At 46.5% G+C, this 26,980-nt stretch overlaps 1 protein-coding gene across 4 annotated transcripts in view; it reads right to left on the reverse strand.

The window, feature by feature from the left end:
- Window positions 1-26,980, reverse strand: part of MACROD2 (mono-ADP ribosylhydrolase 2) — a 1,226,284-nt gene that overhangs the window by 1,096,617 nt on the left and 102,687 nt on the right. Inside the window, exon 1 of one of the 4 annotated variants that reach the window (XM_067565286.1) lies at window positions 1,614-1,853. The exons of the other annotated variants lie outside the window; for them this stretch is intronic. Within the exon in view, the coding sequence (XP_067421387.1) occupies window positions 1,614-1,626 (13 nt within the window). The 5' untranslated portion in view covers window positions 1,627-1,853. Of the gene's footprint in view, window positions 1-1,613; window positions 1,854-26,980 lie in introns of those variants that run through there. 4 annotated transcript variants of the gene reach the window in all.

Below are 26,980 nucleotides of genomic sequence, written 5' to 3' on the forward strand. Positions count from 1 at the left end.
TTTTTCCAAAGATCTAGTCTTCAGTATGATGTGATTACAGAGTTTGACCAAAGATTATGTAAGGAAAGTCTAACTCCATTAAGTGCAGCATGCACTGTAGATTTTAAACTATCATTTGATCAAGTACCAAGTAGACAAGTCTGATTTCAGAGTCAGTACTACAAACCCTAAGACTAACTGCAGTGCTTAATATCATCAACATTCTTTCATGTCAAAATAGTTAATTGATGCATATTGAGAGCTATTTATATGTCAAGAATATATTTTTAAGCTAAGTACTGCAGTAGCAGTAATTTAAGCAATGAAAACATTTGCCCTTTTTTTAAGAAAGCTCTGTTACGTAAAACTACTGTGCTTTGCTTCCAGACTAAATTTTCAAATTCCAGTCTCCATGCAATTCTCAAACTGTTTATGTTGCCAAGAATTATAAAACAAGAAAAATGACATGTATTTTGTAAATGTATTCTATTCTGAATATGTCAAACAATTTCTTCCTCATATAGACTCCTGAAGCCCTGAGACTCCTTTCTGACAATCCGTTTTGAAGCCCTTTCATGTATGATGAAGAGAAGTAATATCAGAAAATTTCAGTTGCAGGTATGTTAGATATTCTCTATTATACTAGGCTTTTTATCTGTTTCTAAAAAGATTAACAAGCTGCGCATGGTAACAGAAGGAAATAAAGCAGCTCCCAGTGTTTAAAAAAAAGAGCAACAAGAAGATAAAAAAAAGAGAGACTATAAAACAGTGGAAGAAGCAGTTTAAAACAAGGTAAGATATTTGATGATCATCCTTGCAAATTCTCTCTCATTCATATCATATACCTCAGGAAAGCAATATTTTAAAACCAAAAAAACGTGAACTTAGCCTTTATGAGCAGTCTGACATGTTTCTGCTATTTATTGTCACACACCGGAAAGACAAATCTAAGACCAAAATCCCTACAAAAGGTTATCTCACTAAAATACAATACCCAAGACTAGGTTCATTTAATGTTGTAACAGAACTATTTAATCAGTGAACTGAAACTCAGCTTTAAATAGGCAGCTTACTTCAGAGTGCCTTTAATTCACATGCCAAAGGCATTGTGTCAAATTTAACTCAGATTCATGGAAGTGGTTTTCAAAAAATCCTGATTATACTGAAAGCTTTTGTCAGTACAAATATCTGAGGCAATTAAATAACCATAGTGGCCTAGCCTCATTCTCATGCTTCCGGCAAGGATGCATCTAAAACTGCTCCAAGAAAACCTTTTAGGAGTGTTTTTTTTTTTTAAATGTTTTGAACTATTTACAACATTCTAGAACTCTTTGTAGACTTATATATCCTGGCAGCTTAGATGAAATCCTTTGATCTGACTGATGGTTCTCTCCCAACAAATGTGTCAATATCATAAAACCTTGTGACCAACCACACTGCAAAACAACCTTTGTAAAACAAAATCTGTAAGAATATTCATATGAAAAGACACATGCAAATATAAATTCAAATTCAATTCATGTAATTTTCACAATTTTAGTTACCTAGACCACTGAGCCAACTAACAATATTGCGAGCAGATCACAACCCAGGATAGGGGAGTAGGAAGAGAAAGTTAATAGGGTTCCACTCACCTTCTTCCTTCATCTTTGTTGCCACTGATGGTGGTAGCTTTCTTAGATGGTCTTAAAAGGAGAGGCAGCAACCCACACTACTGTCTCTAGTCTACTGTACAATTTTATAGCAGTAGGGCTTGAAAGAGAAGCAGCTGCAACCTTACTCCCATCTCAAGTCCTCCCCACTCTGCTTAAGCCACTTGGTATTTCAGTGCTGGCGCACCATATATCAGATTACACAGCAGCAGTGTCACAGGGCAGCCCCAACACGGAGTGACCTCCTGCAGCTGACCACAGCAAGCCAGGTGTATGTGCTCCTCAGTTTCTCCTTTTTTCATCCAGGCAAAGCAATATTGTCTCTCAGTAGCAAATTCAAACCCATTTATTCATATCAACTGCCACAGTATACCGATCCCATCTAGTAAAAACAATTCCTCTCAAACAGCCAAAATAAAACAACATTACAAGGCCACAGTAATTCAATCCCATTCAAAGATCACTGTTCCCAGGTCACCCACCCAAGTCACTAAAGACTATCACAGTTCCTTTAAGCACTGTTCTAGCCCTCCACTAAGCCTGCTGCAAGAGGGCTTCCCTCAGTGTTCCATTCACCCAGGCCTCATTGCTTGTAAGTCCACCCCTGCTCCTGGAATCCACGCTTCAGCATCAACACTCTTGTTTTGGGCTCAGCTTCTCCTAACCAGGCCAGTTCTTCCCCTTCTTCCTAGGGGCCTCTGCATGAGCACTCCTATAACTGACAGTTCTGGCTAGTTCTCACCATCAATCTTTTGCTTTTCCCAATGGCTCCCTGTACCAGCTCTCCTCTGCTGCTATTTCTCCCTAGGTCTCTCCTGTCCTCTTCAGGAAGCTCTTGCCTACCTTCTCTGTCTTTCATTCAGTGCTCTCAGGCAGCTGACTCACCAGGTCTCTGTCTCCTCCCAGGCCCAGGTGCCCTCTCAAACCTAATTGGGAAGTTGCTGATGAGTCACAGGTGTGCTGGACCCTGCTCCCTCTCAAAGGCCCAATGCCACTGTGGATAAACAGGGTTTGAACAGTAAAGCTGAGTAAGATGAGTGACTGGAGTCTCTTCACCTCTAAAGATCTGCACAGGCTGCTGCCTGGCAAGATGGAAGAAGGGGAAAAAGAGAGGAAGAAAAGGACTTAAAAATGCAAAAACATTGCTTTCTAGTGCTGACACTTTTACATGCCTTTCCCACCCACCCCTTTACTGAGCATTAGTAAATATCAAACAGTCCCAGTTATGTGTCGGGAAATTATCCCATCTCATAATCTTATTCATTTTAGGACACTGTCATGCTACACAATTTCCACCAGAAGACTAAAAAAAAACAAATAGACCTCAAAAGTTAATTATGTCACTGTGGTTTAGACAGAAGAGAGCTTTAAAGTACATATAACATATTTTAGCCTTTTCTCAAAAAATGTGCAAGGTAACGTCCTAAGGTAAGAGACCAAAAATCCCAGCTATCCTACATATGACAGCGGTATTTTGCAGGTTTGTAACAGTTTATAAATCTTTATATTTGAAAATGGCATCAACGTGACACTTTGAACTCAGCACACATATGCAATTACCCAATTTGTTTGGGCAAATGAGGATTTGTTCACACAAATGCAGGTTTGTACATTACGCACACACAAGATGAACAGAAAGTGTGGCAGAAGAGAACCCTGTGGAATCCCCACTTAAGAGACTTTGAAGAAAACACTTGTTGAGTATTCTCCCTCCTAACATCTCTCAGGGAACAAACTCAAGAATAACCCCCTATATTCTGCAGTCATATAAGTATCACCTTATAATAAGCAGTGACGAGATAATGGTTCTAAAGGAATTGACATGGACATTTGAACTTCATCTACTGCTGGACAAAAAGCCTGCCAGCATCAATAGTACAGTATCTATATTGTACCCAGACAGAAAACCAACTTAGTCAATGAAAAGACCCAAAGATTCAAGCTAATGTTGGAGTTCCCTTGCCACAACCTTCACTATCAACCTACCGAAAAAGGAATGTTCAAAAGAGCAACAATTGGGAAGTTTGAGTTCAGTGATGGTTTCTAAGAGTTTACAATTACACCAAACAGGCAGATTGTGCCATTTCATTCATTCCTTAGGCCATTCTGACAGAGAGAAACACGTGGAGGAACTAAAATACTCTAGCCCCTCCAATGTCTTGACTGAGGCACAGAGACAAAGGTGACACAGCAAGCTTCTCCTTACTACCCGTTCTGTATATGGTCTAGGAAGGAGGACTTCGAGTATTTATGGCCTGAATCCAATACTTTTCATGGACAATAAATCCACTTTAAAAATTTTAGAAAGATAAAGAATGATGCATTGGAACAAACACAAAACGGGCAGGGACTTCAACTGGGTCTCCCACATTACAAGTGAATGCTCTAACCACCAGGCTAGAGAGTCAATATCTGTCTCTTTCTCTGGTCCAATAAGTGCGTAAAGTGAAAGAGCTTCAACAACAGAGATTGAGAGAAAAACTGACTCTGTAGCTCAACAGTAAGGGCACTTGCCTCCGATGTAGCAGAGGCAGGTACAAGCCCTTGCTCTGAACTGGGCAAAGGAGAGACTTCAACTTGGGTTTCCCATATACCAGAAAAGCTCCCTAACCACCAGCTTGTTGGTTATTCTGGAATCTCATACACACACATTTCCATCCTGGGCCTGAGAAATCTTCCAATGGAAGTTTCATTGAAACAGGATATGTTCCTGTAAAAAGTTTCAGTTTTGATTAATTGATATTTTCTGATGAAAAAACATTGTCAAAAATCCCCAATCAACAGTTGTAAAGAGAATAACTCACTCCATATTTTCCTAAATTAAATTCATGAATGGGTTTTTCAGCTTCTCTTATATACTCAGAGGGTTGTGACACATAGTATTTTTTCCTGTGATTTTTTTTCTTACATTTATGTCTCAGGAAAATGGAACCAACTGGGACTTTGGAAGTGAAAGAACAAATCACTTCTTAACTACATAGAGAAATATGATCTCTCCATGACTCATGCAAGCCAAGCAAGAATGAATGGCGTGAAGAATGTCTTGAAATACACGGACTGACACTACTCTAGAAAAAAGAGGAGATGATTATCTCTGCCCTCAAGAGCATCAGATGCAGAGGACTTAAGGGGATTAGATGACATCATCGCAAAGCAACACAGTTGAGCTATGTATGCTAAATAGCAAAGTGTACTATTTGTAACCTGGGAAGTGGGAGGGCGCTAGCGCACCCACTGCTAAAGGCCCCTCCCCCAGCCTAAGGGGAGGAGTCACTGAGCCCGAGATACAACTGATTATGAGGGACAACTAATGAAAAAAACAAGGAAGGGGTATGGGGGTCAGAGGTTTAAACGAAGGGAACCAGAAGGGGACACCAAGCAGAGAACCCCAGACAGCGCCCACTGCCCCCAGAAGGTGTCAAGGGAGCCAGCGGACGCTGCCCAGAGGAACTCTGCCCGGATGCGTGAGTGCACAAGGAAATGGAAGTAGGCCCCACAGTCACAGAGTGCCCCCCCTGCCAACCTCCTCTCCCTGGTCTTGTAGATGGCCATTTTGGCCAGGGCTAGGAGGAGGTTGACGAAGAGGTCCCGCAACTTTGTGGGGCCACAGATGGAGTGTGCGTAGATGAACAGGTGCGTAGATGAACAGGTGTGGTGTGAAGAGGCACTTGAGATAAATGTGCACCAGGATCTCCCTCACGCTGAAATAGGAGTAGGTGTCAGGGTGAATGGTGAACTGCGCCAAGTACATGCCCATGCTCATGGCTCCATGAAGGAGCCGCCAACTGATATCCCTGGCAGGCTGTGGGGGTCAGGGTGGAGTACAGACTGGCCCACCAAGGCCTCACCCTACGCAGGAGGCAACAGGTCCCGCCATTTGGTTTCAGGGAGGGACACGAAGGCGAGGAAGTGAAGGGTGTGCAGCACGAGCGTGTAGAGATGGTCCCTCAGTGCGGTTCGAAAGAGGACTGGCTGCAGGTCATGCAGCCGGTTAGGTGCGTGTGGAGAGAGGGGACTCGCAGGAATGGGGCCTGATGGAAAGCACCGGAGGACTGAGACTGGGGGGCAGGGAGCGCCCGCTCACAAGACCTGCTCAAGGTAGGCCCGAGCAGCGGGGGCAAGGCTGCCTTCACCTCCTGGAGTACACGCCGGGGGGTTCGAAGGGTGGAGAGCCCCATGCGCTGAGCCAGCGCGTGGAGATCCACCCAGTCCCCCCGGTCGTAGTCCAGATCTCCATCCACATTGACTCCTGCCAGGACCAACCTCTGACACATCTAGGGGGCCTCCGCCACCTGCACACAGAGTTGGGGGTTGTGTAGCAGGGGCTCCGCAAGGATATCCCCCATCTTGGTGGCTGCAAGGGGCCTGGAGGCTGAGACGAGCCTCCAGGCCCGGAGGAGGTCATGGTAGAAGACCGGCAGCTCGGAGAGGTCTTGCGGAAGACCTCTCGGATGGAGATAAAGGAGCTGCCGGTCATATCGGAGCCCTTGGAGGCGGCAGAGGAAGATGTGCACCAAGTGGCTCCATGCTGTACTACCTGCACTATAAAGGAGTCTCTGAAGGGCCTGGAGGCGGAAGTGGACCTGGCTATGGAGGCAGCACAGGCCCTGCCCTCCTTCCTCCAAGGGGAGACTCAAGATCCCTGCAGAGACCTAGTGCAGTCCTGGCCAAAAGAACTCCAATATCGACCGCTAGAGGTGGGCCAGGAGTCTCAGGGGTGGGACCAGGGTGTTGAGCCAGTGCCAGAGCATGGAGAGGACCAGCTGGTTGAGCACTAGTGCCCTCCCCTGAAGAGAGAGGCACTGGAGCAGTCCCGTCCATCTCCGCAGCCGCTTAGACACCCTGCCCACCAAATCTTGCCAGTTATCCGGCGGGGAGGTATGGGTGGTGGAAAGGTAAATGTCCAGATAGAGCAGCAGACCCGCACTACACTGGATGACTTGAAGCGCAGGTGGGAGGGAGCTCGCCCGCCACCCGGCCCCTACCATCAGGCCAGAGCTCTTGACCCAGTTGACCTGGGCGGAGGAGGCTACCAAGTAGATGGCCAGGCAGGCTTCCAACCGCACCAGGTTGTCCAGGTCCTGGACCGCGAGGAATACGTCGTTGGCATACGCTGATAGGACCGGCCTCAGCTCTGGCTCACAGAGCATCAACCCTGTCAGCCTTTGGCAGAGGAGACAGAGGAAGGGTTTGATGGCCAGAGCGTACAGCTGGCCCGACAGTGGACAGACTTGATGAACTCCTCGCCCGAAGCTGACTGGTTCGGTCAGGGTCCAGTTGAGCTTCACCAGGCACTCTGCGGAGGCGTACAGTACCCGGAGAAAACCCACAAAATGGGGCCCGAAGCCAAATGCCCGCAGGTTGCCCAGGAGATACCCATGGTCCATCGTGTCGAATGCCTTCTCCTGGTCCAGGGACAGGAGGGTGAACGACAGACCATCCCTGCACCAGAGCTCCAAGAGGTCATGGACCAGGTAGAGATTATTGAAGATGGTACGGCCCAAGACAGTGTAGGTCTGGTCGGGGTGGACCACATCCTGCAGCACGGACCCGAGCCTCAGCAAGATGGCCTTGGCCATGATTTCAAAGTACGTGCTGAGGAGCAAGACGGGACTCCAGTTCTGAAGTTCGCAGAGGTCCCCCTTCTTGGGCAGCAGGTCGAGCACGGCCTGCCTGCACGAGAGAGGGAGCTCTCCAATGACCTCGGACTCAGCCCAGATGGTGGCTAGGTCCAGGCCGAGGACGTCCCAGAACGCACGGTAGAACTCCACGGTCAGCCCATCCATGCCCGGGGATTTGTTTCTGGGCATGAGGTGGAGGGCTTCCGAGAACTTGGCTAGAGTGAGAGGCAGCTCCAGCCGGTCCCGGTCGCCCGTGCTGACTGTAGGAAGTTCGTTCCAGAGCACCCTGCGGGCAGCAGCTTCAGTCGGATCTGGGGAGAAGAGGGTAGCATAGAAGGCACTAGCCCTTCCGTGCATCTCCGCCAGATCCATGAGGGGGGCACCGTCCTCCACCAGAAGGCAGGTGATGTGCTTCCGGGCCCTTCTCTGTTTCTCCAGGGTGTAGAAGAAGCGGGAGCCATGATCCAGCTCCTGAAGGAGACAGATATGGGATCGAACGACAGCGTCCCGAGCCTGAAGGGCTTTGAGGGCCCGGAGTTCCTCCCGCTTCTCCCGGCACGCTCCGCAGAGGGGTGGATCCTCAGGGCTGGCAGCCAGACACCTCTCCAGCTTTAAGACCTCTCGCTCCAGCTGCCCTATCCCCGCATCCCTTTGCCGGCTGGCCCCCTGAGCATAGTCATGGCAGAAGAGCCAGGCACGTACCTTCCCCACATCCCACCAGCGCCGTGCAAAGGGAAAGGCGCGTCTCTGCCCCTACCAAGCCAGCCAGAAGTCCCAGAAGGATGCCACAAGATCACATCCTTCAGCACACTGTTGTTAATGTGCCAGTAGGCCACTCTCCGCAGTGAGAGAGGCCATCACAGTCACCATGTGGTGATCCGAGAATGGGGTCGGCCGGACGCTGGAGGAGTGGGCCTGTGAAAGATGGTAATGGGAGAAATAGATGTGGTGCAACCAAGAGTGGCACAACCGATCATCCCCCACCCGGACATAGGTGAAGGTGACGATGTCATCCGGGTGGCGTCCACCAGGGAGCGATGGTCTATAATCTCCCATAGGACATCCGCGGTGGCCAGGCACTGCTCAGTCCCCTCGTTCCTCGAGGGTGGTGTTAAAGTCCCCGCCCAGGACCAGGCATTCACGAGGATCCAGGGTGCCAAAGAAGGCAGACGCCTGCTGTAAGAACTGCACCAGCTCCGGACTCGATGTCAGGAAGTAGACATTGACAAGGTTCAACGCCAGCCCCTCCATGCAGACCCAGAGGTGCAGCAGGTGGCCTGGCATGACCTCGGCGACCCCCAGCACCTCAGGCTGCAGGTCGGGGGAGAACAGGGTGGCCATTCGCAGGCGGAGAGGTGACTAAGATATACCCCATCTCCCCACTCCAGCCACCAGCTCGGCTCGGCGGCTGGATCCGTATGGGTCTCCTGCAGGAACACCACAAAATACTCTCCACCCCACTCCCCAAAGGAAGGAGAGCACCTGGTTCCTGGGAGACCCATCCTACAGCCCCGGGTGTTCAAGGTTGAGAAGGTGATAGGCATGAGGGCGGCTCGGGGGGGATCCTCGTGGGAAGGAGCGCTAGCGGCTCCTGTCGGGCTCCACAGCAACCCGCAGCCAGTCTCGAGGGTCACCAGGGCATCACGGAAGCTGCAGGCCCGCTGGTAGGCTGCGGAGTCCTGCTTCCCGATCCCTTTTCCCTCCTTCAGTATGGCCCTTACGGCTCAGAGAACATGGGGGAAGTCCCCCCAGTGCTGCAGGGCGAGTGGCACCCAGTTTCTGGCACCCTGCATGTCCAGGAGGAAGGCACGCAACTCATCCTGCAGCACTGTGGGGGGGTTGCCCTCTGGCCCAGCCCCCGCGGCAGCCCCACAGCCTGTTGGAGCGTGCACCGGGAGCAGCGGCAGAGGGAAGACAGCAGTCCCAGGCGGGTCAGGAGAGGTGAATGCAAAAGTAACTCCGTGGGAACCCTCGAAGGGAAAGGAGATGACTTCAGGGGCGGCAGAGGCGCAGGTGGAAAGGGGAGGAAGGGAAGGGTCAGAGGTGGGGAGGGGAACTGGGGCAGGATTGGGAGCAGGGAGAGAAGTGGAAGCTTGGACAGGAGAGGGGTCAGGGCCGGTATCGGGGGAGGGAACTGCGGCCCCATCAACTGGGCCAGTGGGGTGCAGTGCTTCCTGACCGGGGCCAGGAGCTGGATGGGCAGATGGGGAGGGGGGGTGTCCGCCATGGGGCCAGGCCCAGGTGCCCTGGCGGTCTTGGTGCCTGTGACTTCGGCCTCGGTGAAGGGGCAGCCAGGCTGGCACCCTCAGGGGGTAGGAGTGGCGGCTGTCCCACAACAGAGGAAGGGATGCCCAGAGCCCGACAATTCGGCCCCAGCGGTCGCCACAGGGTTAGGGTTAGGGGTGTCTCTGCTGGTTGGGCAGGCAGGAGGGGCGTAGGGGTACCCCGGAGATGGCAGCAGGGGCAGCAGCCTGGGAAGGCAGGGAGAGAAGAGAGAGGGGCAACCTGGCGCTGCTTTGGTCAAGGCCCTCCGTGGGAGAGGGGGGTAGTCTTCCCCCTGGCAGGCCAGGGTCAGACTCAGGGCATCGATCTCATCAAAGATGGATGAGAGGTCCCCCCCGCCACCATGATATCCTCTGCAGCAATGGTCGAGGCAGCAGTAGCTGCGGAACCAACGGGGGGTTCAGAGGACAGGGGAGTGGGAGGGCTCGCCACCGGGGTGTCCTCGAGGAGGGACTCCAGGAGGGAATGGTTTGGCCCACATCTGCCACCACAGCTTCCTCGGCTGGTGCCACCCACTTGACTCTGGCAGGAGGTGTGGCGGAAGGCCCGGCTCCAGCAGCCCCCTTCATGGTCTTGCAGGGGCTCTCTCCCGCCTTGGTAATGAGGTGGAGGGGATGCTGGGCTCCAGCCTTGCGCTTGCCCTACACAAGCTCCCAGGCCCCAAGGCAGAGGGCTGATCAGCGGGGACAGGGCTGAGGGGCAAGAGCACAGGGGTCCGGGCTTGGGAAAGCAGGGGCAGGGCAGTGAGGGAGGAGCCCTACTCCAGGGGCGAGTCCCCTGTGGTGCCCAACAGTGGTGGTACTGGCTCCCTCTCCTCCGCAGGCCCCACTAGACTGCGCTGGGCATTGGCAGGGACTGCACGTTTGTCTGGGCGTCCCGAGGGGGTCATCCCCGGGGCCCAAATGGAGATGACATCCCGCGATGGAGGAGGAGGGGCAGCCACAAGGACTGGACGGCTAGGGTCACCACCGCTGGCCTAGCTGGTGCCCTCCTGGGTCTCGGAGAGGAGAGACAGAAGGGCAACGTTGGGGAGGAAGGGTGGTACAGAGGTGAGGACCACCCATACGCCCCGGTCCTCCAGGGGCTCCACAGGGACGTGGACGCCCCCCACCGCCAGGCCCATCTCCACCGCCTCCTGGGCGGCGGCCCCAGAAGCCAGGAAGAAGACCACCTTTCCATACATCTTTGAGGCTGCCACTACGGCCATGTGCCCCACTACCTGCGCCATCGCCCGCACGTAGGTTTCCATGTGGGGCGAGGCAGGCACCAGGAGGCAACAGACTCCGTGTTTCCTGGTGAGGGTGGGAAAGGGGCCCCGCCCCCAGGGATGGTGCCGGAGGCAGCAGTTGGGGCATGTGACGAGGCGGCAAGCCCGCGGCCAACTGGGTGTTCGCCCTGGGAGCGGCGCCACCCCCAGAGCTGGGGGAGGGGAGAGGCGGAAGCATTGCCTTCTGTGTGGAGCTCTTGCTCTTCTTTCGCCCCTGCCCCCCGGCCATTCTTGCCGACCGAGGGCACGCCCCCCAAAGCGGGGGGGCAGAAACCATGGCAGCAGCAGCAGCAGAATCCCCAGAGTCCCTACGCGAGTTTGCCTCTGCCAGGGCCCCGGGGCTGGTGCCTGGTGACCCAGCAGCAGCAGCGAGCCCAGTTGCCATGGGCGGGGACGGATCGTCGGGGCGCGAAGGAGGGACAGGAGCATCCAGGGAGGGACATTCTGAGATCGGGTAGGAACAGGTTTGGGGCGGGGGATAAGGGACGGAAGAGGGAGGGGAGGGGGAGTAAAGAGGAGAGGGGGGCAAGAGGTACGGGGAGGGGGAGTAACCGCTCCGCCCCGCTAAGCTGAGAGCAGGGGAGGAGGGCACCAACACAAGGGAATATGGGGAGGCTAATCTAGGCAGGGAGACAGGGTGATGCACTCACTGGCCCCAAGTGGAACACCGGCTCCTCCGGCTGCAAGGGTGGAGGGGCAGGGACAAAACCAATGTAGGGGGATGTGGTGTACTGGGAGGGTGTCAACTAAAAAAGGGCAGGACAACTAAAGGGGGGCCATGAGTGCCAGGACAGGGCAGTAGTACAGAGGCAAGGGGGGATGGGGCAGCTGTGGGCAGTGGAAGGGGGTAGGTTTGGGGCCAGAGCGGGGCTGGGGAGGCTCAGAGGCAAACTTCCAAGGGCGGGCAGGGCAGGGAACAAATTTACACAGGAGCTGGGGCAGGGCAACAAACTAAGCAGGAAGCCAAAGCAAGGAGGGCAGGGCAAACAAACCAACTCACAGCTAAAGAGACAAAAAAAGAGCCAACAAACAAACCCCCCAGGGGGCGGGTAGCAAAGGGAAGGAGGGGGCCGGGCAGCAGGGGCAGCTATAGGGAAGGGGGGGCAGAGAAGGGGAAGGACAGGGGTGCCCACAGGCGGTTAGGGTGAAGGGGAGAGGCAGCAGCAGCAGGGAAGGGGCACTCACAGCAGCGGCGGCGGCAGCAAGGATCAGGACAGAAAGGCCCCGCTACAGGTGGTGGTGGTTGCAGCACAGGTGGTGGAGAGGCCACTCACCCACCCACTCACTCCCTCCCTCCCTCTCTGCCGGCCGGGAGGGTCCCAGGCCAGAAAGACCCCCACACAGCAGTAGCTGCAGCAGCACCATGGGGTGCAGCGAGGGGTCTGGGCCCTGCAGGAGAGTGGAGCTCCGCAGCTCCCTGTAACAAGGTGGTGGGGCTGTCCTCGCAGTCTGGGCCCCAGGAAGGGTCGCAACGCCCCTACTGGGCAGAACTGGGCCCTACAGGCCAAACTGCCCAGCAACAGAGGGGTGGAGCTAAGGCAGGAAGAGGAACTATAAAAGGCCAGCCTAGCAGCTCAGTAGAGGGGAAGCTGTCACCGGAGACAGACGGGTCCTCCCGGAGCAACTGCCCCATCGAGTGGAGCTTCCAAATCCTGCCCAGATTGCTGGGCCCTAGTGATTGGGTGGGGCTGCCAGGCCCTAGTAGCTGGAATGAGCAACCTGAGATTCCTGGGTGGGAAATACCCCGAGGCCGGCCCTGACCTGGAGCTAAACTACATCTTAGTGCTCTCTCTCTCTCTCTCTCTTCATTACTAGGATTCTTTAACCAAAATGAAATACTAAAGAGCTGGGACACAGTAGTTTTTGCTGCATGCATTCAAATACTCCTTAAAAATGTTACCTGATACCTACAAGTCAGGTGACAAAAATTACTACATAGAGTACAATATAAAAAGAGGATCATCCAGGGCTACTGCTATCTTTCCCATAGAGCAGCAACATGAACCTGACATGACTGCACAGTAAAAAAACAGCAATGAAACAGATCAGTCTCATCAACTTCACTCTGCTGCTACTTGGAAAACCGATAAGCTGCATCAGAGGCACTGGAACTGTTTATTCTCAGATTCTGGAAGATAACACTGATCTGAGGCTTGGAGGTTCTTTATAGCTATAGCCATTAGGGCTTCTTATGGTTTTCCTCCTGCCTTAAGTTTAAATTCTGCAAATTGATAGCTTATACTTTCTTTTACCATTGAAACTTTACTCACTAGTGGCAAGCTGCCAAATTCATTTTTCAAACCCAATGTTATAAATAAATTTAAGACAACAAGTATGATGGTATTTATTGTTCTATAATTTACATGGTGATATTTTCCTGTATGTTTTCCTTTCCACTATTTTTCATTCATTCAACTATTTCTCAGACCTTACCAGTTCTACCAATCTAGGATTGGGAGATAAAGTTGATAAAAATCTATTTTAGACTGTGATAGCAACATTATCCCTTAGAGATGCTGGCTGACAAGTGTCATTACTGACATCAGTAAGACCTCTCTCAAAAAGTTAACTTGTTAAAACTTTTCAGTACTCCAGAATATTAAGTTAAACAGCCAAATCACTGAAATGCTCAACTCACTTTCCAAAAGAAAAAGCAATGCAAGAAACAATTTAAAAAAAGACAGCAAGAACTGTTGTACTTTTTTGACAAAGACCCTGGCTAGGATGTATCAAATCAAACAATATGAGAAGATTAGTCTGAGTTGAACACTCCATTTACTACCTCATTCAGAGTACTTCTAATTTCTATACTTAAACTGTGTGGAGTATAAGAAGAGGCAAATTACATTTCCTTTTTCCAGTTCACAAAGGAACACCTTGGGCAGAGGGAGTGAGTCATGAAGGAATGGATCCTGTATTGACTGAAAACTAGCAAGCTTTGCAGAAAAACTCAGGATAAGAAACTTCTTTAGACAAGGATTGTAGCCATAGACGGCGCATGAGTTTTTCCTCTGAGGACGCTACAGCATGCCAGAAGCTCCCTAAAAGTGGAGGAACCACAGGAGCCCGGATCATGGCCCTGCCTCCCAACTGTGAGCCCCTGCCCCTGCTCCACCTCTTCCCCCCTAAGGTTTCACCCTCACTCTGCTGCCAGACTTAATACTGCCCCCCCCCCCCCCCCCCCCCCACACACACACCTTACTGATCCCTTCCACCCCAAGGCTCCCTACTGCCCCTTTCTACCCACCCACCCCGGTTTCTTTATTGCCCTAACCCCCCCGCCCCGGGCTTCTTATTGTCCCCTCCCCAGGGATCATTGCTGCCCCACCACACACCACCAGTGCTCAGTCCCATCCTTCCCTCCCCCGCCCCCAACTCACACCCCATGAGGCCTGGGGAGGAGGAGAGGAGAGGCCCAGGCTACAGCTTGGGAGTGCGGCTGCCTGGTGAGCTCAGGTTAAGTTGGAGCTGACCCTCGGGAGGCAGGAGCTCCACTGCTGCTCCCTCTTCTGCTTGCAGTGCAGAGAGCAGCATGGCTCATTCGTTTCCCACCATGAAGGGGTGCCAGGCTCCAACCAAGCCAGGTCAGCACCAAAGGGAGCTGGGCACAGGCCCCAGGGCTACGCTGGCAGCTATGCTGACACCTCCACCTCACTAGTGTCCTGCTCCCAGCTGGCCAAGCACAGCACCACAGACAGCCCAGACATGCACCTACAGGTGAGCAGAGCTGGAGCGCCGCGGGCAGGTGGGGTCACAGGGGAGAAGAAAAAGAGGGGGGAGGGGCCTTGGAGGAAGAGGCCATGCGGGGGCGGGGCCTCTTCCAGAGTGCAGGCAGGGCCGTGGTCTGGTCGCCAGTGAACCCCCAAACTTTTAGGGACCTTCTGACGCTCCTAGCCCATGCAAGAGCAGCGGTACAGTGCACCTCCAAAGGAAGGTTACCCACACCACATCCAGCATTTGCCCACTGCATGGCCAGCCTTTTTTATGTGGGGGAGGCTTAGCTTCCCCAAGCCTCTTATACCTGCCTCCCATGGTTGTAGCTATTAAATTAAATCTTAGCCCCCAGACAGAGTGTTGTACTTTTGTTTTATTTGTAACCATTTCTGTTTCCATTAGTCTTATGCAATACTCACTTGCATCTGTTCTTTGTTAATAAACTTGCATTTATTTCCATTATAAAAGTTACAGAACTGTTTTAGAAAGAACCTCATTCTGAGTGTAACCTTCCAGCTGTTGCCTCCACTTTCTCTTTGAGGACAGCTTACCTCATATTACTGTGAGTGTCTAGCGATGGGCTGGATGCTACAGGGAAACACTCTTCAAAGGAGGTTTGGCGACTAGGGTGCACCTAATGCTAACCAGCAAAGGAAAACAGGATTGGCAGAATCCTGAAGAGAGTGTCTGAGTGTTGAAAGGCTGGCAGTGTATAAGAGCTAACAATTACTTACTGCAAGATAAACTCCTTCACACTGGAGCCAGGGTGTAACAAGGTGACCTACAATCCTGCACACCCGGAGAAAGCATGTCTATACTGCAGCTGGGATCATGGACAGTGGCTGAAGCTTCCCCTCTGGGAGGCTAGCTCCCCATCCTGCCTATTTCACCACGCCCCCTCCCTCTGCTCTACCCCTCCACCATTCCCCACATGCATCCCTTCTCTCCTTCCTCTCCTCCTCCCCACTCAACCCCCTTGTCACCACTTGCTGTGTTCCCCTCTCCCCGCTCAGTCCCCGACACTGCTTGCCACATCTCTCCTCCCTCTCTCTTTGCTCGGCAACTCCTCCTCTCTTCCACACATCCCCTTCCCCCAAGGCTCCACTGCTCATGCTCTCCACCCCCTCCGTGAGCCAAGCTTGTTTATTATGCTGCATGCAGGTTCCCGAGTGGCTGAGGATGCGGCGGTAGCTGCTACTCAGCTTCCTGGGTTCATCAGTCATCTCCCTGAGGAGTCTGAGGGACCCAGGAAGCTGATACCACCTTCTCAGCCACTCAGGAACCTGCATGGCACACAGAAAAGCGAAAACGTCCAGCAGAATCCCTCTCCCAGAAGGGAGAGGAAGTGGTGGAACCACCGTGGCCCAGGCATCCAGGGGCAAGTTGGCGGGGGATGCACCACAGGAAACTTAGCCTCCCCTGGCCAATTATACCCATGGCCGGGATGTATAATTTTCAGCTCAGGCAGTCATACGCGTTAGCACTGATTGAACTAGAGTGCTAAAAATAGCAGTATGGCCATAGCAGTCACTTGGCAGCTTGGGCTAGCTGCCTGATTACAATCCTGTCTGTGACCCCAGGTACATACTCAGGCAGTTAGTCCAAGCCACGACAGCCACATTGCTATTTTTAGGATGCCAGCTTGACCAAAGCTAGCACATGTATGTCTACTACAGCTGGGAATTACACCTCTCAGCTGCAGCATAGACATACCCAGAGCCTATAATTTATGCAGTGATTAAATAAAAACCCACTAGAGGCACCAAAATAAAAACCAAGTTACCATAAATTGTAGTCTCACATCCCTCCCACTGAAGCCAGAGGAGACTGTGCACATCTGTCTGATGGGAAATTTTGGCTGCAAGTAATTATTTTGCAGTTCAGACTCTGCAGCATTACTGAAACATTTCTATCATTCCTGGAATCTTGCATGTTCTATTTTCTTCCTTTGCACTACCTCAGTGTCAATAGCCAAGGAAAAACTATAGCAAATGTTTCAAAGATGATAGAAAATTTTAACTGATGTATTAAATGTATTTAGAATTTTTTCCTTATAATATATACCAACACCCACCCACACCACTTGACTATGCATTTATATTACACTACTCTATAAACAAGCCTTATATACCTTTTTAAAGCCAGACTTTGATACAAGATGAAAAAATCTAGTGCATATTTTCCAGGAAAGTAGGCCCTCTTTCAACATTACACTAGCACTCTTTGGTAATTTCAGTCTTGTCTAAACATTCATTGATTTCATTAATAACTAGATTACCACACCTCATTTTTCTTGAGCACAGAAACGATGTTTGTAACAGGAAAATAAATCATTTTTAGGTTCTCAAAATCTCCAAAGTCTTGAAAGACAAATGTATTAAATGACAGACAGACTGAAAGCTGCCAAGCTATGCTGAGGGAAGAGACTGGTAGACAGCTAGCTCAGGTTAGGTGCAGGAAGCACAAAGGCCACTTTCACCTCCTCCCTCTCTGCTGTGTTTTGTGTTTCTCAAACATAATCAAGGATCTGGGCCAAGGTTGGCGGCGTCTTTTCTTCCTTTTAAAAAAATTACTGTGCGTTCGGACTCTCAGGGTTGAGAATTCTCTCCTAGCTATAAGCATCCATAACCCTAAGACACTTGTTCAGCACTAATTATTTATAATCATTGATCAAATCACCCAAAAATCAATTGTGATGCTGGGAGAAGAAAAATTATTTAGATTAGCACAACTGCAATAATTTAACAATTCAGCAAGCAATTTACAGAACAAGTCATATCACTTTATAAAGGGCATAGATCTTCCTGCAGGCTGCAAAGGCCTCTACGTCTGTTTCTCAGAGCATTAGGTGGGCTGCAATAAAGTGAGCACAAATTACACAGCTGCTGAGGCAAAAAAAAGACTGGCAGAATCCAGTGGCAGGCAGGACCAATCAGAAGCCAGAGAATGGAATGAAATAGAGCATCTTGGTCCCTCACCCATCCTTTTGCTACAAATGGCCAGTCCCTGCCCTACACTCTCCACCCTTTTCCCATTCACGGGGGAGTTCTCACTGTCCCCAAAGCCCACCCATTCTGGAGCCAGGAAAATGACACTGCTAGAAGCTATACCCTCTTGAAGCAGCTAAAGGCGAGTGAGCAGGAGAGAAGTACTCAGCAGTATGCCCCACACCAAACATCAGCACCCTCCTGTCCCAAGTCTAGCAGCCAAAATTACCATCAATCCCAACCAGCATCCCAATAACTTCCTACATTTTCTTCCTGTGATTCTTTGCAGCCAAAGGTTTGTAGGGTATGAAAGTTTGATTTATTTATTTGTTTGACCATTTTTGGGACAGGGATCAAACTTGTGAGCCACAGCTTAGAGATAAAAAGGTATCTATTTTGGTGGGGGGAGGGAAAAGACCAGGAATTAGAAGGGTTCAGTAGTACCTCTCATTCTCATACAAGAAACAGAAACAAACAAACAACCCTCTTCATACTGTTAAGCTGTCTAGAGTAGCTTATGAATGCAAGTACCAATCTCAGGGCAGACTGTTACAAACCAAGACACAAATCCCAAACTGGTAGGTGGGTCTCTACTTTCCTATTTTTTAAATAGACTTCCCACAGCAAGTTTTCTACTTTTTTTTTTACTGACATGTTACCTGACTGGACCTAGCTTGTACAAGCAAGATGAAAGGCTCTCTCTCTCAAGGTATAGAATACAACATCCTTTCATCTCTACCATGTGACCGTGTACAAATGCATCACTGATGCCATCTTCACTATAATTATATATATGAATAATAACAGCATTATTACTCGTAGTATTTTGCAATCCTTAATTGTTTTCTCATTGTGACTGAAGTATTTAGCAGTTATACTCCTATAATGTAGTTTGGTTATTATGGATCATTTTATCAATACAAATTAGGATTTGCAAATTAACATTTTCTTTTTCACGGTGTTTTAATTTTATAAATTATAAAGATAACAGAGAAAGATCTTCTCTCCACTGTTACTCACTCATCATAACAAGACAAAAATAGATGCTGCAGCTTTATTTGCTGGATCTTTTCTAATGTCAAGAAACTTCCGTATATACTTTTGAATCTTTCAGAGCTGGAACAGAGACTATTTAAAAAACAACACACACAGGTATTACAGTAGCTGTACCCAACAAAGTGGGAAATAGAGAAGAATATGGTATTGAAAAATCAAGGCAACTATAGAATATATTTGTAGCTTTTGTAGTTCATAAAAAACTACAGTAACAGAACACATATTAACAATGTGCTCTTCTCTCATCCCAAGACACACTCTGAAATACAGTTTATATATGATACAAGAGATAGATACTATCATAACTTTCTTAACAATTACCCAACATTTTCAGTTTCCCCTTGACAACTGGAAGCAGTGGTCAATTAACTGTAAATTAGAGCTGCCAATGAACTCCATTATATAATAGAAGATGTGTTTTTACAACTATAGCCCATATGGAATCTTTCAAAGGTTTCTCATAAAAAGTTGTCAGATTATAGGACTGAAGGCAAGAAATATTTCTACTGACAGAAACAAGAGTACGAAAGGTAACTCTAGAAAATGAAAACAATTCATGGAAAAGAGTAGTACTGCTACTACCATTTTCACGTTCAGACAAAGTTTCCATTTACATGACTTGTTAAAAACATGTAAAGGAAACTCATGCATAAAATAATTAAAAAAAAAAAAAAAAAAAAAAAAAAAAAAGGCAAGATACACCACACGAAGTTTTCAACACAGGGCCACTTGCCTTCTTCTGAGTGTAATGTACTAGCTTTCCTGATCTTAACATCTAAAGAAAACCAGCCAGATTTTCAATTGCAAAAGCACAATTTCAGATTTTCTAAAAATGCCTTTTTTTGCCCATTGATATTCAAAAATCATAATCATCATAATCAGCATCCTCATTTATTCCCTTTTCTATACAGTGTATACAAATGTTTATATTACCACTGTACTGTTTTCCTTTTAAATTAATGAAGAAAAACCACCTACTCTCTTATCTAATTTGCATATTAACAGCAGGAGCCGAAACATTTTAATAGAAGGAAAAGCATTTTACCTAAATGTTTGTCTCATTCAAGTACATGAATTATTAAACTGTTGCAATGATACAGAAGTAGATATTGTTTTAAAAAATACATCCAGAGACTTAGAGCAAGAAGAGAATTGAGGTTCTCAGTAGAAAACTATTTTCTATTTCAAAAGAACAAAAGTGTAATGTGGATGTCTTTGCATACAACTAGAGAGTGTTAACTCCATATGCAGTCACTGAGCTTCTCTCTCAAAACTTGAGACAGGATGTTATAACAAATGCCTGACCAAGAAAAAATAAGTGAAAGGAAGCATCTAACATCGAAATAGCCAGCAATAACAAACCCTGGATTTCAAATTAAAAATATTGTACACAATCTGGAAGTTAAATAAAAAATGTCAGAGTATGTTTGTATGTCAAATGCCGTAAGTTTACATATCATAACATATATTTTCACTGACTGTATTGTTCGTTTTGAGATGATATAAATGAAATCACTTTAAAAACATTTGTTACATTGAAGTTGGCTCCTCCCTAAGACAAAGAACAATTATATAAAAGGAGTGACATACTGCTGGTTTAAGAAAAAATGAGGGGGGAAGTAATAAAACACATTAGATTCTTTGAGCAGCTGCTCAACATCAACGTAACACCTTCAGCACTACTCTGGATATATGAATTACATAATTTTAGAGCTGGCTATGTGGCAATCTGTAATTACAGCATAGATACTAATTCTCATCATTTTATATTGGCTACACATGAAATGGATACATTCCCCCGTGTCAGGGAACTTGCAGACAGATAGCGGAGTCTGAAAAGTGGGAAACTGGGACACATATTGAGTCAGGGCATCCCCATTGCAACCTCTATGTAGAGCCCTGGGCAGAAGTTAAATCAGCCCCAAGCCAATCAGGATTAGGACTCCATTTTTCTGGGCACTACACTAACACTATCAGTCCCTGTCCTGAAGAATTTAAAATCTAAATTAAGAGATACAAGTTGGGTGAGGTAACATTTTTTATTAAACCAACTTCTGTTGTTGAAAAAGATATTATCTCACACACCTTGTCTCTCTAACATCCTGTGACCAACACAGCGACAACATTGCAAACACATCTAAATTAAAGAAAAGACATAGTAAGTACATGCAATTAACAAGTGGAGGAATGGAGGAATGAAAAGAGTAACACCGAGAGGAAATTATAGTTATATACAGAGGTGACACATGGGGGGTGGGGTACATGGGGCACATGTCCCCCCAGATTTCTGTGAGCACCGAGCTGTTCCTGCAGAGCTTGCTCCGCTCAGTCTGCCAGTGGGGGAAGTGGTTCTGTCCTTCTCCTGCTGCGCCTCCCCCCAACACGTTTCTGGCTTGCTCAGCCCCTCTCTCCCTGGCAGTTGGGCCTGGGCAGTGACCAGAAAGGGCAGGATGGAACCGCTTCTCACATCAGCTTGCTCCACTCTGGGTCGCTTCCTCTTTGCCGCATGGCGGCTGCCTGAGAGAGACCCCGGCTGAGGAGGCTCGCTCCCTCCACTCCCCACTCAGGCCTGGCTGCCAGAGAGAGGGCCAAGCAAGCCAGAAATGTGCTGAGGAGAGAGGAGGGGCTGGAAGATTCCTCCCCAAGGCAACACATGGGGCAATTATGTGCCCCACACCAACTTTACATTGTGCTTGTCCCAGTATCAGCAGGTACACATCGTCTCTGGTTACGTAGACAGAATGGGAATGTAGATTGTACACATGGCTACTGAGCACTGTAGTAACAGAAACAATCTTTGCTCTGAAGAATTTACATAATCATAAAGGTCCCTTCTGGTCTTAAAATCTATACATCTGCAGTGACATCAGTAATCTCTACTGGACACTTGCATGGTCTTTATTAGTTGGCAATTTACCATATGCACCACAGTCTAAGCAGGCTTGAGGAAGTATTTGAAGAATGAGAGTTGCTGCTTTACTGATTAGTTCAGGGAGGCAGTCTCAGGGGCAGTATGGAGGAAAGCACAAAACAGCATGAGAAGAGGCTCGCACAGGTGGAAATGGATGGCACTGAATACAAGTCAGAAAATAAACAAATCAAAATATTTGTGTTATCATGTTAAAATGAGTCCTTTATGTAAAACTTAAAGGCCAAGATATTAAATTAATGATACTGACAAAATTATTTATTTTATTAAAACAAAGTAGTTTTAAGAACAACTTTGACATTTTGTTTTAAAAAATTGTTATACATTAACATGGCTAATGTTATTTTCAAAACAATTCACATAAAGACAGATGAAAAGATAAAGAAATACATTTTAAAACAATAAAAAATATGAAATAAATATCAGCAATAAAGTTTAATTATGTACACAGCTAGTTTAGAATCAATATCTAGATTCAATCTCATTATAAAGATACCACATTTTCAGATACTGATTTATCAGACTTACTGTAATACTAAATCCAAGTAGATTTGCCTCTCTGCGTACTACACTTCCAATTTGATTGACGTTAATAAGATTCTATCAAAGACTTAAAGGCTAATATTGATCTGAAGATTTGAAGAAACTCAAAGTAGAATAACCTCAGCAATTATTTTCCTGACATGTAGGAGACCTTTGTGGAACTTATTTTGCTGAGCTGAGTTTTGCACTTAGGACCTACTGACATCAATGGGAGTCTTTCTATTGACTTCACTGTGGATCACACCACTAAAGGAGAGGTTCACCAATTCTGTAATGCATAAGGAAGAAAGGTATACTACCATTTATTCTGACTACAGGACGTGCTATTATGAAGGGATGTTTCATACTTCACTAAACATTTTATACATTTTTTTTAAACAAATGGACAACATCCTGCTATATCCTGAACAAACCTCATTGAATTAAGTTAAACTTTATCAAATTAAGTTTAACATCTTTCAAGTTCATTGTGTTAGAAATGCAAATGTTTATGTATGGAACTTTTAAGCAGGAAGACAAGATTAATGCAATCTTGGAAGGTATTAGGAAATTCAAAGGACTTTTTGGAACAGTACACATGAAGTGGATTTCCTAGGAAGTACCTCAGGAAGAGGGGAATGCAAATTTTCCCTTCCAAAGCCAACCTTTTGAAGAGAGCCATTGAGAGAAAAACCAAATGTATACTAATTACCTGCTTTTGGAAACTCCAGATCAAAGACCCATGAACCATATAAAGGGTGAACTAAACATTTTATGAGCATGCTTGTTCTGAACTGAAGCTGTGATGAACTGGTAACTACAAGGAGCCCCTTGGGTGGGAGATTGAAGGACTGCTCCTGCCAGAATCCATGTTAGGGCTGGGGTTAATTCTGGTAAGCTTATTAGCATGAAAGGAAGTTCTTTTATTCTTTTTAATATGTTTCTCTGTAATGCTTTTTCCCTTAAGAATAAAATACGCTTGCATAGAAAGAACTGTGCCATAGCTTGTAACTGTAGCAATCACACCTGTTAGCTGTTTCCGAAGAGAAAGCAAGCCCTTGTCCTTGGGCAAACTATCTGTGATGGGACATGTATGGTGAAGGTACCAGGCAGCCTGGAAATACCCTAAGAAGGGAGAGGGAAATGTGTCACTAACCAAGACAGGCAACAGCTGGGGAGCTGGAAGTCTGACAGCGGGTGCCATTGGCTGGACTACTAAAAGGAAATACAGGTGCAGTTGCCCTGAACTGTGACACATACTACCTGTTTGTTTCACCCTGCATGTCTTCTGAGGCAAAAAATTCAAATTAGATTGTAATTACAAAAAAGCACCCAGGTTGGCGTATATAAATAGTGTTAAAAATGCTAGCATACTATTGACAGCAAGCAAGTTATAATTTTGACCTGCAACTTGACAGAAATACTAATAATAAGCAGCTGGCAGACTGTAAATTAACATCTGGAGCTCAGCCCCAGGGAATCAGATCCAATCAAGGTAGTTTTGAAGCATTATGGCAAGTGCAGCATTAGTTCTAATTAGATGAGGTATCAGGTATCTGTTTTGCAGCACATGAACATTGACAAATATGCTGCAGCCACCTCTTCAAACAAGGGAAACAGAAGAATAATCCAGAAAAATAGAGGTCTTTTTGAATTAACAAAGACAAAGATACACAGGTGGAAGGTCAAAAAATATTTCTCCCAACCTAGAAGTTTTAGCTTGTTAGTAAAAGAAATAAAAATATGTTCAACAGTTGATTAACGGAGTCTAAAATGTAAATAATTTTCAAATTACAAAAATAAGTTTTGCTGCTTTTTTGTAAACTGAACATGTAAAAACATGTAACCGGTCAGCATTCAGTAAAACTCATTGCTCTTGACTCCTGGTCAGCAAATTATATCTTAGCTGGAATCTGTTTATACTAATAATAAACAAGGCTTGGCCATTTATTACCATATGCTGTTTTCCCTGCTACAGAGAATGATTTTACTTTTTATCCTCTCAGTCCAGTCTTTCCAGGTGGAATGTTTATTTACAGATAAATATTACTTTATTTTGAGCATTTCTTAAACTTTACTGGATTTTATTTTTCACTTGTTACTATAAAAATGGACAAATTCCTTAATCATAAACCAAAATTGCAGAAGAGATTAAGAAATTACATGAAAATACATGAGTCCACTCACTCTCTTCCGTTCTGTCTGAAGGCTTTTCCTCATTACAATTTTTATGATACACAAAACATTTTCTGCAATAAATGTAAGGACCAAATCTTCAATTTTCACAAACTACCACTATCTATAGAGACTAATACCCCAGAGAATCATGCATGTCTTATACACATCCTGGATTTCCTTTCACTTTTTAATGAAGATTTTTCTTTACAAAAATGAAACAAAGGATGGGGTTGGTAGCACAAGCATCATGCACTGCTATGCTAAATACTTGGATTGTGTGTGTCATGGCTCAAGTCAGTTGGGTCTGAGAATACTGCAGAGGCAGTTCAGGTAGCATTATGCTACACATGAATATGCAGTCCTATGCTGCTTGTGCACTGAACGAGTTTCTGCAGTGAAATTCTATTCAATTCATTCTACTGGAGCAAGAGGCCAGAACTCATTAGAATTGTTCCCCAGTTTGCTAATATGTTAGACACAAATTGCATCCACTTTGCCACAATACCTTTCAGAATGAATATGACAAATCTATGTGCCTGGTGGTAATATCTGGAATCACTAGATCACACTTCTTCCCTCAGAAGCCATGAACAGAATCCAAAGTTTTGGTTTACTAACATTTTTCCACTGTCTAGTAATGTGTGTCTGTAGGAAGGTGCAGTGGCCTTCCTCAGAGCCTGGGCCCGAGGAAGGGCCACCAGGACCAGACACAGTCCTACAGTGTCACATCCCCTTGTAATACCTGGTCCACATAAAAGATAACAGCTGTCATTATAATATTACTGTCACCACTTATTCCTTTAGTTCCAAAAGTAAATATCTGTGCTGGGTATCTAGAGATTCTGCATTCAAACTATGCTAATAATCCATGCAGGAGCCTATACAGTTCCACATGATGGATTTTCTGCAGGATTTCTTAGTTGCTGGATTTGGTTTTTTTTTTTTTTTTTTTTTTTTTTAAAGAAACTCAAGTTGCATATTAAAATCTGGGTTAAAAATATTAATGCTGAGAAGTCAAGGATCAAAAGTTAGAAAATACCAGAATAAAGTTTCCTGTGCAACTTTAATTTGGCTTCCTTAATCATAAGCATGATTATATAGTCTTTAGTTACAGGTCAGACACTATTTATTCTGTAGGAGCCCTGCCTCATTCAGTGTACTGGATGAGAAGTAAGTAAGGCAGAGAGAGAATGCTATATTGTATGTATCCTGCAGTTACAATACTATATTGTAGAATAACATAATTTGCCTTCGACTCATTTAAATTGAAATTTAGAAAACAAACGAAGAGGAAATGCTGTTCATTTTGTTATTTACAACAAATTTACATTTTTCCTGCATGTACTATTTTAGAATCAGCATACAACTGAAACCTCGGTATACTGTATGAAGATGCAGTTATTAAAAGATAGCAAAGCCTCCTGCAAGGGCCAGCCACAGCAAAAAGTCAATGTATAAAATTTAATCAGGTAGAAAAAAGCAAGTTACACACTTATCTAACACTGCTCACAGTAGAAAAAGCAAAAAAAAATGTTTTAAGATTACTTGCTGACCTGTGACATTGGCCAATTACATGAGCATATTAAATCTGAGAACTACAAGCACCATGCATCTTGTAAAATAGAAAAAATCCATTTTCTGATTACTTGGTTAGCTATGACGATGTAATTAACTTAGCTCATTAAGACACAAAACTATGAGCACAGTGCATCTTGTATATGGTTTATTTATAATACTGCATGTTTTGCATCTGATTTAAGGAAAGTAGTAACTGTGTGCAAATTTGGTAATCTCTTGTTTTTTAGGAAAACTTTTCTTTGCTAGTGTTAATGTTTGAAGACTAAAAACTTCGCTGAAACTCAAGTGTGATTGCAAAACAGCCAGAGTCCTGTGGCACCTTAAAGTCTAACACATTTATTTGGGCATAAGCTTTCATGGGCAGAAATCCACTTCGTCGGATGCATCTGAAGAGTTGGGTTTCTGCTCACGAAAGCTTATGTCCAAATAAATTTGTTAGGCTTTAAGGTGCCACAGGACTCTTACTGTTTTGCTAAAAACAGATTAACACGGCTACCCCTCTGGAACTCAACAAGTATGATTGTTACTGTAATTTCAGTCAACATAGCCATGAGAGTTGTATCTGATTACATAAATGAGTTGAAGTTTAACACAACTTGGTTTGCAGGAAAGAGAAGTAATGTTAGCAGTTGTTGGCTAAAACTGTGTAAGCTGAACTTGATGATCACTGTTGTGAATAGGAAGATTTCCCTAGAAAAGGAGGATGGGAGGTGTGCACCTCATCAGTTTTATATATTAACAAAAGTAAAGCCTCTAGCCTTTAAACCTGCAAAGTTAATCCTCCAAATTTAAAATTAATGTAACTGAGGCAACACTGTCTTCCTGAAACTGAAGATAAAGAACATGAAAAAACAGGATTGTGTGAACTATCGAAGTCCCAAATTTTGGACAAGCATGCAGCTGGCTTGTTTTGGTGAAGAGTACCTCTGACTCTGAGGGAAGGAATCCTCCCCAACCCAGATCACTCTAGAGTAACAGTGTGAATGTACTCTAAAGGGGTAACTAACCTACATACTACTTGCACCTCCACTCTACAGTGTCTGTGAAAGGGTGGTAGGAAGTGGGGACTGGCTGCACTGGCAACAGAGCTAGTGGATCTGTGTAATGTCAGATTCATTGAACCCTATCCTAAATCCCTACAGTGCAGAGAGAGACCTTGCAAAGTGAAGCTCCTTAGCTCAGACAGTTGCATATTCCACACATGGGCTCTTCAG

The sequence above is a fragment of the Emydura macquarii genome, unplaced genomic scaffold, assembly GCF_026122565.2.
Source record: "Emydura macquarii macquarii isolate MOO-44397 ecotype Brisbane River unplaced genomic scaffold, CSIRO-AGI_Emac_v2 contig_2676, whole genome shotgun sequence".
NCBI classification, from domain to species: domain Eukaryota; kingdom Metazoa; phylum Chordata; order Testudines; family Chelidae; genus Emydura; species Emydura macquarii.